The 12,050-nt window shown below is 42.5% G+C and overlaps 1 protein-coding gene across 3 annotated transcripts in view; it reads left to right on the top strand.

The window, feature by feature from the left end:
- The first annotated feature begins 1,147 nt into the window (after positions 1-1,147).
- The window catches only part of AFF4 (ALF transcription elongation factor 4), a 92,703-nt gene continuing 81,800 nt past the window's right edge, over positions 1,148-12,050 (top strand). The window contains exon 1 of one of the 3 annotated variants that reach the window (XM_049649146.1): positions 1,148-1,295. In XM_049649146.1, coding sequence (XP_049505103.1) covers positions 1,165-1,295 — 131 coding nt within the window. In that variant the 5' untranslated portion in view covers positions 1,148-1,164. Of the gene's footprint in view, positions 1,296-1,748; positions 2,153-12,050 lie in introns of those variants that run through there. The other 2 variants (XM_049649147.1, XM_049649148.1) reach the window with 2 other exon arrangements.

Raw genomic sequence — 12,050 nt, 5'->3', positions numbered from 1 at the left:
TGTAGTGATAAGCGATGATGGCTAGAAGCAGAAAAACGTTCACCTTTAGCCCAGAAGGCTGACCTATAGCTTACATGGTTTTGATAAGGATCAAACATGCACTGACTCCTGAATTCTTAAAGCGTCTCATGAGTGCCTGTAAATCTCACCAACAGTTAATATTGAGGTGAATGTTAAGCACCAGAGAAATCTTCTGAAACTAGTTTTAGGAGTAGAAATTCGAGGAAGACATTTATGACCTAATACTCCCTGCAGCTCCCCTCCCCCTTGAGCACTAAGCATGTAGCCACTGCCTTCATACAGCAAAGGTACAGTTCTTTCTGCCCACAGGTTCTGACCCCAGGTTGTAATAAAAGCACCTTCTTGCACCAAAAGCCTCTCAAGAATTCTTTGTTGGCTTGTGGCCCCACATCCATATGGAAGGATACCCAGGATATTTTAAGTGAGAAAAGGAAGGAACTTAACAGTATATATAGTACATTATCTTTCCTGTAAAAAGTATGTTATCACTATATTTTCATGTTTATTTATAACATATCTTGGGAGGGATACACTAGAAAATGCCAAATGATTGCCTCCAGGACTACCATAGTTAAAGGGCAGGGATGGGAGGAGTAATTATTTTTCCTCTATTTCATCACAGTTCTTTTTGAGTTTTGCACTAATAATTTCCTCATCTATAGAGATACATAGATAATATCTATATAGATATAAAGAGTGAGGCTTAAAAATAATAGGTGGTCAGTTAAGAATTTTAAAAAGGAAAAATTATACTTTTATTGATGCTGAATTACCAGTGTTAAGGGCTGACAAAAACATTTTCATATGCACATTCCTTATAAGAGTTTATCATAAAGCTCCTCAAAAACCTTGCACCTTACCAAAAGCAATCTTTAACATGCTTTTTTTCTAAATTAGTTGGTAGAAAGTAACCTCCCACCCCCTTCACGCTCCTCCCAGCTTCCTGAGGCTTCTGCACAGAAAGAAAACAAGTAAGAGGCAAGAGATTATAAAGTGTTCTTCCAATGGTGAACCAGAGGTAGTGTCTCTGAACAGTTACCAAACTGCGTTCCATGAGACCCTTTGAAAATCCTGTCTGGTCTATAACTATTATTTTACTCTCAATTAAATTATAGTTTGCCCTGACTGGCAGAATGTTAAGAGATGAAGGAAAGCGTTGAAAATGATATCCTGAAGAACAGTATTACTGGCAGAAAATGTTTGGATGACGAACAGAAAGGGCTGGAGAGCCTTCATGGAAGAAGTTCAAGCGTGGTTCTAAGCATCCTCCTGCAGTAAGTCCCTGGAGACTTCCTTTCTCCGCCGACCTGTTGAGGGCCGGGGACTCCGGCCATCAACGTCAGCACCGGGAAGTCGGTCGAAGGGGCTTCGGGTTCGCCAGATCCTCGCCAGGGGCGCACGACCTGACCCCCCGCCCCTCACCTGAGTCCCAGAACCGGTAGACCCGGCTCGGCCCGTCCCCGGTAGCGGCTACGTGCACAGAAGGGTGTGCGCGTCGCGGATCTGCAGGCCGGGTCCTGCCCGGCGGCCCTGCCCTGTGCGGCCGCCGGGCCTAGGAGGTCGGGTCTAAGCCACCGGGGCCGGTGCTCCGCCCGTCCGGCGTCGTCCGACCCCCACAGCCGCGCACGTCACGGCCCCCGTGTCGCCTCCGGTCACCACAGGCCCAGCAGGGCCCCGCTTTTCTGGCGGGGCGGGGCGCGGCGTCGCCACGTGACGCCTCGCCCCCGCCCGGCCCTGATCACATGGGTGGCACGGCCGCTGCGTCAGTCACCGTCCTGGCTGCGGGAGTCGAGCCGCCGTCGCCGCCGCCGCCAGCGGACGGGGCGGGGATCCCGGTGCCAGGTCTTCGTCGGCCCGCCCCTGCCGCCTCAGTCGGCCGTCCCGGGCTGGGCCCGACCGTCATGGAGCGGGGCGGGACCTCCGCCTGTTCCGTGTGAGGCGCGTCGCCGCCGCCCCCGCCTGCGCCTTTCCAGACCTGCCGAACCCCCGCCGCCGCCCGGAGTTCCTCGTCCTTGGCAGTCTGTCGCCGCCCCCGGGCGGGCTCGAATGCGCGTCCGGTGAAGGTGCAGGCCCGGCGCCGCCGCTGCCGCAGTTGGGAGATGGTTTGGGCCTAGCGGAGCAGGGATTGGAGGTGAGCGGGGCCGACTGACTGACGGAGGGCCGGGCCGGGCCGGGCCGGGCCTGGCCGCGGGGTGCGGGGTGGGGGTGGGGGAGACGGTGAACTGGGTCCGCCTTGGGGGCTCGGGAGACCCTTCAGGCCGGGGCTGCTCGATCCGGCTTCGCCCTTCTTCTTTCCGTTTCACCCCCACCCCCGGCCTCGGAAAAAAAAACAAAAAAAAAAACAACATAAGGCTAACCATCCTAACAAAAATTTCCAGAAATCCATCTTTTCACTGTTTCTCCTTTCCGCTTTCGTTTCTTAATCCATTCCAGCCCTCAGAAAATTTAGCGACAGATTCGTGATTTTTTAATATCCTCTTCAGTTTCAAGTTATTTGTAGAGAAAATAGGCCTAGATTTCTGGCTATCATTACCCAACTAGTTCTCGCTTTCCTTCTCGCGATCCTGCGCACGTCTCTCCCCCTCTCTCTCGCTCTCGCTCTCTTTCTCCCTCTCCCTCTCTCTCTCGCTCTCTCCCCCCCACCTCTGCAAAAAAAAAAAAAAAAAAAAGGAAAAAAATTTCCACCTTAGGCTAGCGAAGGGGATTGACTAAAAATGGGAATGTGGGGGTGTAATACTTGAATAGCCGCCCCCCCGCCCCTAACTTCGCAGTCGGTCTGTTACCTAGTTTTCCCGATAGCTCGGGTTTGGATATTGATGTTTTTAGGCCTTTCCTCCAGCTGCCTGTGCCCGGGGTTAATCTCGTAATTGACGTCAGTGCTTTGTTCCTTCCACTTTGCTGTTCCTTCCACTCTTTGAGGGTGGATCTTGGGGTATAGGAGTTTAGGACTATCCTTACTGCTTTTTCTCTTACAGTGGTTATCATTTATAGGAAGTTGAAAGTACAAATCTGAAATGCTCGTGTATGGAGTTGCACTAAGACGAAGAGTTCCATTTAGGGTTCTTCTCGTAGTCAGTTGCCATTCAGAGTGGCTTTACGGAAATTTTAAACTAAGGCCATTCTCTTTTTCAGTGACCGGTATGTCTTGAGGGAACCTAAGCAATAAGTGCCTGTGAATAAGATATTTGCAAATGTGACGTTTAAGATACGTGTTGATTTTTAGGACTCATGTGTTTAAAAAGCTCAAAGCTTTGTTTCCATATTGATTCTGCAAAGCTTTGTGAAGTGCTTTTGTTATTTCACTGTACTTTGATTTATCAAAATTGAAATATTTATGTGAATTTTCTTAATCTGGCGTTTGATAAGAACCTTTGTGGCCTGTGAATCTGCCTGGATCTTCTTTGGTCATATGTGCATAAAGACGTGTTGGCAAGTGGCCACTTGTCTTTTAACAAAGCTGGCTTCTTTAAATTTTTCTGGTTTATTTTCCTTATTCATCACTGCATTTTTCAGTCTCTAAACATTAAAAAAAATCCTCCAGAAGTTATTTTTAATGATCTTTTAGAGTCAATTTACCTGGGAGCAGTGATTTTTCTTTTTTTTTAAATATCAGTTTCATTCAGTTTGTGGTGGCTTGTATGCTGATGACTTTGGGTTTTGTTAGCTCTGCAGGAACAGTAGGCAAATTCTACTTTAAATATAAGTTTGCATCAGGTGTGGACAAGATAGGAGGTCTGTGAATGACCCAATCTTTACTGTGTGGTTTACACACACACACACACACACACACACACACACTCACAAAGAGCTTAGCTGTATTAATTGGAAAGCACTCCACAGTTTTGGGGTGTAGAGATGATTGTACAGTGCTTTGGTAAAGCTCTGTAATTAAGAATTCCTAAAGATAGAATATTTTCATTCAGATTACTTTCTCTTTGTCAGATGACATACATTCTCTGTGCTCTTGAATTGTATGCCTTTTGTAATAGCTGATATATTCTCCTTTTGTATTGTAATTTTCTGATAGGTCTCTTGTAGTGTGTTTAGAACAAGAGCTATGGTTATATCTCTCCAGTATCATCAGTATTTTACACAATGGTTAGATTGAATGTGAATGTGATATCCAATCTAAGTTTTCACAAAGGGATAATCTAAAGAAAACTGTATGAGCAAGTGATCAATATTTGAAGGGGAGAAAGTAACTGTCAGCTACAGAAGATGACAGAAGGTGAAGGCTTCTAAAAGTTATGTATCTTACCTTTTTTGAAGAGCTAAGGTAAATGTCATACTTTATGTGTACCTGAGAGGAACAAAGAAAACAGGTATTTCTTCTTTTGTGGCCATCTACTGGTTTAGAATGGAGTCCAAAATGTATGAGGCCTTTTCTTTGTAGTATTTTTCATAAAATCAAAGAAGTATTCTTACAGGTATTAAAGGCACACGCGGACAGTGACCCAGAAGTACGGTACATATTGTAAAAGTTGATGACTTAGGTTTTATTGTTTACTTTAGCTCTATTCTCCAGGTATTTTATTATAAAAACTTTTTTTTAGGTCAACCGTACTCAAATTAAAAAAAATTCTTTTTAACTTTCCTATGTCATGTAAAGGTTTCCCAGCTTTTGAACTCCCAGCCCTCATTATATTTTACCCATTTCCTTTTTCATTTCCTCTGATAAGTTGGAACGATTATATTTGATTTCTGGGAGGGTGTGTGCCAGTGTCGGTAAGTGTGAAACGAGGTGTAGTCAGTGATTAAAGCTAACCAGACCTGTTACTTTGGTGCTTTTTCCTTTGGTTCAAGCAGGTACCACTACCTGTAACTTTTTATACTGAATATCTTGGTTGCTTGAAGTGATAACTCTAGTAAATGGAAGAGGACATGATAAACATGACCGTTATGGAGTTTTGGCTGATCATCTGCATTCCTGTCTGTCTTGATGTTCATTTTCACTAGCATCACATCCTGAGAATTTTAATGGTATTGGCACACAGAAAATATTAGAACCAGTGAATTCATTTCCAAAATATTACAAAAACATTTTAATATTGAGACTACTTATTAATCCTGTTTTTTTTAATGTTTATTTTTGAGACAGAAAGAGAGAGTGAGAGTGCAGGGGAGGGGCAGAGAGAGAGGGAGACACAAAATCTGAAGCAGGCTGCAGGCTCTGGGTGATCAGCACAGAGCCCGATGCAGGGCTCAAACCTATGAACCTTGAGATTGTGACCTGAGCTGAAGTTGGACGCTTAACCAACTGAGCCACCCAGACACCCCTTAATTCTCTCTCTCTTTTTTTTAAAGCTTATTTATTTTGAGAGAGAGGACTAGAGAGAGAGTGTGTGATGCAAGCATGCACACAAGCAGGAGAGGGGCAAAGAAAGAATCTTAAGCAGGTTCAGCCCTCCCAGAGCAGAGCCCAATGCAAGGATCCATCCCATGAACCTGGAGATCATGACCTGAGCTGAAATCAGGAGTTGGATGCCTAATCAACTGCACCACCCAGCCTAATTCTGTTTTTGAACAAAGAAATTTTATTTAAAATCATCTTTCAAATGGCTAAAATACAAAACTCAAGAAACAAGTATTGGTGAAAACGTGGAGAAAAAAGAATCCTTATGCACTGTTGGTGGAATTTCAAACTGGTGCAGTCACCGTGGAAGACTGTTTCCTTAAAAAAATTGAAAATAGAACTACCCTGCAATCCAATAATCACACTACTGGGTATTTACCCCAAAACTTTGAAAACACTAATTTTGAGGGATACATGCATCTCTGTGTTTATTGCAGCATTATTTGCAATAGCCAACTATGGAAGCACCTCAAGTGTCCATCAATAGATAAATGGATAAAGAAGATCGGTATATATATATACAATGGAGTACTATTCAGCCATAAAAAAGAATGAAATCTTGCCATTTGCAACAACAGTACGGATGGATCTAGAGAATATGATGCTAAGTGAAATAAGCCAGAGAAAGACAGATAGCATATGATTCCTATGTGGAATTTAAGAAACAAAACAAACGAAGGAAAGAAAAAAGAGACAAACCAAAAAATAGACTCAACTACAGAGAACAAACAGATGGTTACCAGAAGGGAGGTGGGTGGCAGGAATGGGTGAAAAAGGTGAAGGACATTAGGAATGCACTTGAAAAAAAAATTTTTTTTTTAAATATAATTCCAGTATAGTTGACACAGTGCAATTGTCTTGATGAGCTCTAAGTAACGTATGGAACTGTTGGATCACTATATTGTACACCTGAAACTAATATAGCAGTGTATGTTAATGACACTGGAATTTAAAAAAAAGTAGATATAGTCAAAAAATAAAAAAAAAAATCTACCTGCTTCATCATGTATATATTTTATTAAAAAATCTGTAACCTGAGGAATGTTCTGAGGGAAGGTAATTTTACCTCTTTTGTGGTGCCAAATGAACCATGGCGGTGGCTTTTAGGAGGGTAGACAAAGCTTATTATTGGGTACCGTTTTAAACTATTTTTATAATTTCCTAGGATAGGTAAAAGAACCTTGTGCATTGTTTTTCCAGAGTTGTAGGTGTGTGGCAGGGGAAATCAGGGATTGACACGAATACATTGCTCTGGAAAGCCAGTATGGTTTGACTACCCAAATATTGTCATGATCTACCTTGGGACTGTGCTACTCGAGGCTACTTTAGGACTGAATGCGTCTCGCATGATTTTGTTAAGTTAGAGCTGGCTAGTGAGTTACAGTTTTTCACTTTGACTTTTTCTTTTCTTGTCATTATGGTAGCAACAGTTTTATGGAGAGGTGAGTATAGGCCAGTGCTTTGCATTGACAGGACTTCACACCTCTTTGCAATTGCTTCCATTTCTTCCATCTAAAATACCACTTTTCCTCTCTTGTTCCCTACCCTGTTAAAATTTCACTGTCTGTTAAGGCACAGTGGAAGTACCATTGTCTTCCTAAAGTTTTCCATGATTCCTTTGGATACTCCAACTGGGACCTACCTTTTTTGAATCCCTGCATCACTTTGTATCTTCCTTACTTGTTATGTTAACTAGGGGACTGTACCCTGCTGAGTGACATCTGGCACCATGTATCAGGGAAGACATACTGGTAAAATAAGGATTGTGTAATACTATTCCCTTATATATCTCTAAAAAATAAGGATTAAAACAATAATCCAACTTTTCAGTAAAGAAGTTAATACTAATTCCTTAGTGTCATCGCATATTTAGTCAGTCTTCAGATTTCTCTGATTTTTGCACTTACTCATTTCTATACAATTGGGTTGATAAAGAAGCCATGTTTTTTGCCCTATGAGATTTCTCACAGTCTAAATAGTTCTGGCTGCATCCCTGTGGTATTATGTAGTATGTTCCTCAGTCCCTTGTTTTTTCTGTATATAGTAGTTACGTTTAGAAGCTTGATCCAATTGAAGCTTGACTTTTTATTTCATTTTTTTAATGTTTATTTATTTTGAAAGAGGGTGAGCCAGGAAGAGGGCAGATGCCTAACCAAGGCCACCCAGGCACCCCTTGAATTTTTATTTTTACTTTGTGTTTTTAAAATTTATTTTGAGAGAGAGCAAATGCGTGAGAGGCAAAGAGAGAGGGAGAAAGAGAATCCCAAGCAGGCTCTGCACTGTCAGTGAGGCGGGGCTTGAACCCATGAATGGCAAGGTCATGACCTGAGCCTAAATCAAGAGTTGGATGCTTAACTGAGTCACCCAGGTGCCCCTGAATTTTTATTTTTATTTTTATTTATTTATTTATTTATTTATTTATTTATTTATTTTTAAAGTTTATTTTCAGAGAGAGAGAGAGAGGGGGGGAACAAGTTGAGGAGGGGCAGAGAGGGAGGGAGAGAGAACATCCCAAGCAGACTCCACACCATCAGTTCAGAGCCTGATGCAGGGCTCTTTCCCATGAACCATGAGATCATGACCTCAGTGGAAATCAAGAGTGGGAGGCTCAACCAACTGAGCCAACCAGGCACCCTCTGAATTTTTACTTTTAAATAAACTGTGTTCAAAATGGGGTTTGAACTCACGACCCCAAGATCGAGAGTTGCATGCTCTACTAACTGAATCAGTCAGGCACCCCAAGGCTTGAATTTTTTTTTTAAATGGCAAGATTACTTCATGGGTAGTGTTGTGTACTTCCTCTGCAGTCTTTTTTTTTTTTTTTTTTCTTTTTAATGTTTATTATTTTGAGAGAGAGACAGAGTGCAACCTGGGGAGGGGCAGAGAGAGGGAGACGCAGAATTTGAAGCAGGCTCCAGGCTCTGAGTTGTCAGTACAGAGCTCCACACAGGGCTTGAACTCAGGAGCTGTGAGATCATGACTTGAGCCTAAGTCAGAATCTTAGCAGATTGAGCCACCCAAGTGCCCTGTTTTGTTTTGTTTTGTTTAATGTTTTTATTTTTGAGAGAGTGTGGAGAGCACAAGCTGGGGAGGAGCAGAGAGAGGGGTACAGAGGATCTGGAGGGAAGCAGGCTCTGTGCTGACAGCAGAGAGCCCAGTATGGGACTTGAACTCACAAATAGTGAAATCATGACCTGAGCTGAAGTCCCACGTGCTACTACTAACTGAGCCACCCAGGTGCCCCTCCTCTGCACTCTTAAACTTTATGTCTGTCTTCTCATCCTGTTTGTGAAATTGCTCTTGCCAAGGCCGCCTGTGACTTCTTTATTGCCAAATTATATAGTTACTGCTTACTCCTTTATCTCTTTGTCTACTTACTTTTGTTAACCATTTTCTCCTTGATACTGTTTTCTTCCTGGACTCTTACGACTTTGTCCCTTTCTTCCTACCAGTTGTGTTCTTGCAGACTTAGTTCTCTGCTAATGCTTTGATATTGAAAGTTCTTGATTTTAGCCTTGGCCTTCGTTGTTGGTTTTTTTTTTAATTTTTTTTTTTAATGTTTGTTTATTTTTGACAGAGAGAGAGAGAGAGAGAGACAGAACATGAGCGGGGGAGGGGCAGAGAGCAAGGGAGACACAGAATCCGAAGCAAGCTCCAGGCTTCCAGCTGTCAGCTATCAGCACAGAGCTGGACGTGGGGCTCGAACTCACAGACCGCAAAATCATGACCTGAGCCGAAGTCAGACGCTCAACCAACTGAGCCATCCAGGCACCCCCTAGCCTTGGGCTTTTGTTTTCACTCTTCTGGATGATCGCATCCATTTGTACAGCTTCAGCTACCATCTCTTAAGTGTTTTGTGGGAACCAGAACTCTTATTCAACTGAATACCTTCCTTTGGATTGTTTAGTAGGCACTTTGTTTTGGTTAGGCGAGTGACACATATCTAACTTAAACTAAAAAGAACTTGTTGAGAACATACCACATATCCCATGAATTGTAAGAAAGGCAATCAACCCACAAGAGGACAGCTAGAACTCAGGAGCAGCTGGATCCAGGGGCTGCAGATGTGGTTAAGAGTATCTCTTTATTACTCTCTAGATGTTCTTTCTCTATTCAGTTCGCCCTTGCTGCAGATGAAATTTAACACTTAACTAATACCTTATGAGTTTTAAATTTTATATCTGCTGCTATCAGAGAGAGGCTGCCTTGATTCTAAATCTCAATTCCAGGAAAAGGATTCATTTGGTGATCTGTCCACCTGTGGAGCATAACTTTGGCTAGGGAGCTACATTGTAATAACATGTTCTAACTGGGGCACCTGGGTGGCTCAGTCATTCAAGCTTCCAACTCTTGGATTTGATTCTTGGTTTTAGCTCAGGTCATGATCTCATGGTTTGTAAGATTCTTTTTTCTCCCTCTCTGCCCGTCCCCAGTACTCGTGCATGTGCACATGCGCATGCTGTTTCTGTCTCTCTCTGCCTCTCGTGTGTATGCATGCTCTCTCTCAAAATAAGTAAATAAACAAACAAACAAAAAAACCCAATATGCTCTAACTGCAGCATTCCAGAGAGAAGTGGAGTAAAGGGCACTCTAAAACATAGTTGTCCCCCTCATTCATCCCATAGCTATTTAGTGCACACATAGTCCTACTTTTATATATGCATATATATGTGTATATATATATATATATATTAATGTTTACTTATTTACATTGAGAGAGAGAGAGAGCACACATGCAAGCAGAGAGGGGCAGAGAGAGAGGGAGAGAGAGAATCTCAAACAGGCTTTGCATTGTCATTGCAGAGGCTGATGCAGGGCTCGATCTCATAAACCATGAGATCATGACCTCAGCTGAAATCGAGAGTTGGATCGTTAACTGACTGAGCCACCCAGGCGCCCCTGTTGAATATGTATTTTTTTTTTAATTTTTTTTTTTTAACATTTATTTATTTTTGAGACAGAGAGAGACAGAGCATGAACGGGGGAGGGGCAGAGAGAGAGGGAGACACAGAATCAGAAGCAGGCTCCAGGCTCTGAGCCATCAGCCCAGAGCCCGACGCGGGGCTCGAACTCACAGACCGTGAGATCGTGACCTGAGCCGAAGTTGGACGCTCAACTGACCGAGCAACCCAGGCGCCCCTGAATATGTATTTTTTAACATAATATAGCTATCTGCATATAACAGCAGATACCCTCTTCTCTTCAATAGAGACAACCCAATTTCCATCCAAAGGCCCTTGTTCTCTGAGTCCAGATTCACACGGTGATATCCTTTGTTAATTGGTCTAGCTAGATCTGCTTTGTCACATATTTGACAAAGTTGTGGGCTAAATACTAAATTTAATCATTCCTGAGATAACTGATACATAGTTGTGGAAAAACAACAAAAACACCAACAAAACTAAAACTGTTTGGTGTGGAGGAGAGAGGAAGGTAGCAGTGTTCCAAAACTTACATCATACGTTGCTAGGCAAGTACAGTGTAAGGTAAATGGCAAAACCAGCAAGTATGTGGGCCTTCATCTGTTGACTTCCTTGCAAATGGAGTGAATTCTTTGGTAAGCCAAATGAAAATTTTCAGTTCTGTCAACTAGGATTGTTTTCCTTGTCTGTTGTTTTAAGTTAAGGTTAACACTGAGAGGACATCTGGAAGGAGTTTTAAGGGAAGGCAGTTCTGTGTTGGCTTAGCATAAGGATCAGTAAGCTATGGTTAGTAGGCCCAGTGCTGCCTGCTTTTGTATGGCCTGTGAGCTAAAAATGTTTTTTATATTTTTAAATGGTGGGAAAAAAATATTGTGGCCTGTGAAAATTATAGGAAACTCAAATTCAGTGTCCGTAAATAAAGTTTTATTGGGACACAGACGACACACCCATTTGTTTCTGTGTTGTTTGTAGCTGCTTTTGCTGCTACAATAGGAGAGTGGAATAGCTGTGACCGTAGGGCCTGCAAAACCTAAAATATTTACTCTGTGGCTTAGAAAAAGCTGGTCATCTCCTGTCTTAGCAGATCCCTGGTGGATAGTTGAGATTGAGTATTGTTTTAGGATTCAATGTTAGTTTACATGGTCCCTATTTACTGTGGTGGTAGTTAGGGTTTTTTGATTGTGGAATGTGTGTGTGCATGTGTATGAATAGATATAAATAAATTTTAAAAATACATAAAAAACAGATGTGGTCTGGGCATTGGCTTAGCTTAAGTTAGATATTCAGACTTCACTGGTCACCTGTACCTTGAAGGTACGGTGAAGGGGGGGCAAGAATTTCCAGAAAAGCTGGGGGAGAGGTAAGGCTGGAAGCTCATCAGATAGTTTCAGTGAGTGTTCATCATGTACGAATTAATTCTTCTACTGCTTCTCAGTCAGTCCCCTCACCCCCAGATCCTGCTCTTTTCCTTGCCTTGGGTAACGTACCACTGTCATCGCCTTTTCCAGAAACCTCCAAGTTGTCCTTGATTCCTCTGTTTTACTTCTCACATCTGGCTGGCCCCAAGAGTCTACTTCCTTAACATCTTTAAATTTAAATGCTTTCTCTATATTATCTGTATTCCTAGTATTACTGCCTTAATCCAGGTTTTCACTTTTCACTGAATTATTGCAGCAACCTTCTCGTTTGCTTCCTGACTTCCCTCTAAACTACAAATCTGATTTTGTCCCTTAAAACTTTTTAGTTGTGTTTCA

This window comes from Panthera uncia (assembly GCF_023721935.1).
Source record: "Panthera uncia isolate 11264 chromosome A1 unlocalized genomic scaffold, Puncia_PCG_1.0 HiC_scaffold_17, whole genome shotgun sequence".
Classification (NCBI taxonomy): domain Eukaryota; kingdom Metazoa; phylum Chordata; class Mammalia; order Carnivora; family Felidae; genus Panthera; species Panthera uncia.
The sequence above is the reverse complement of the archived record's forward strand: the minus strand, read 5'-3'. Positions and strand labels throughout refer to the sequence as shown.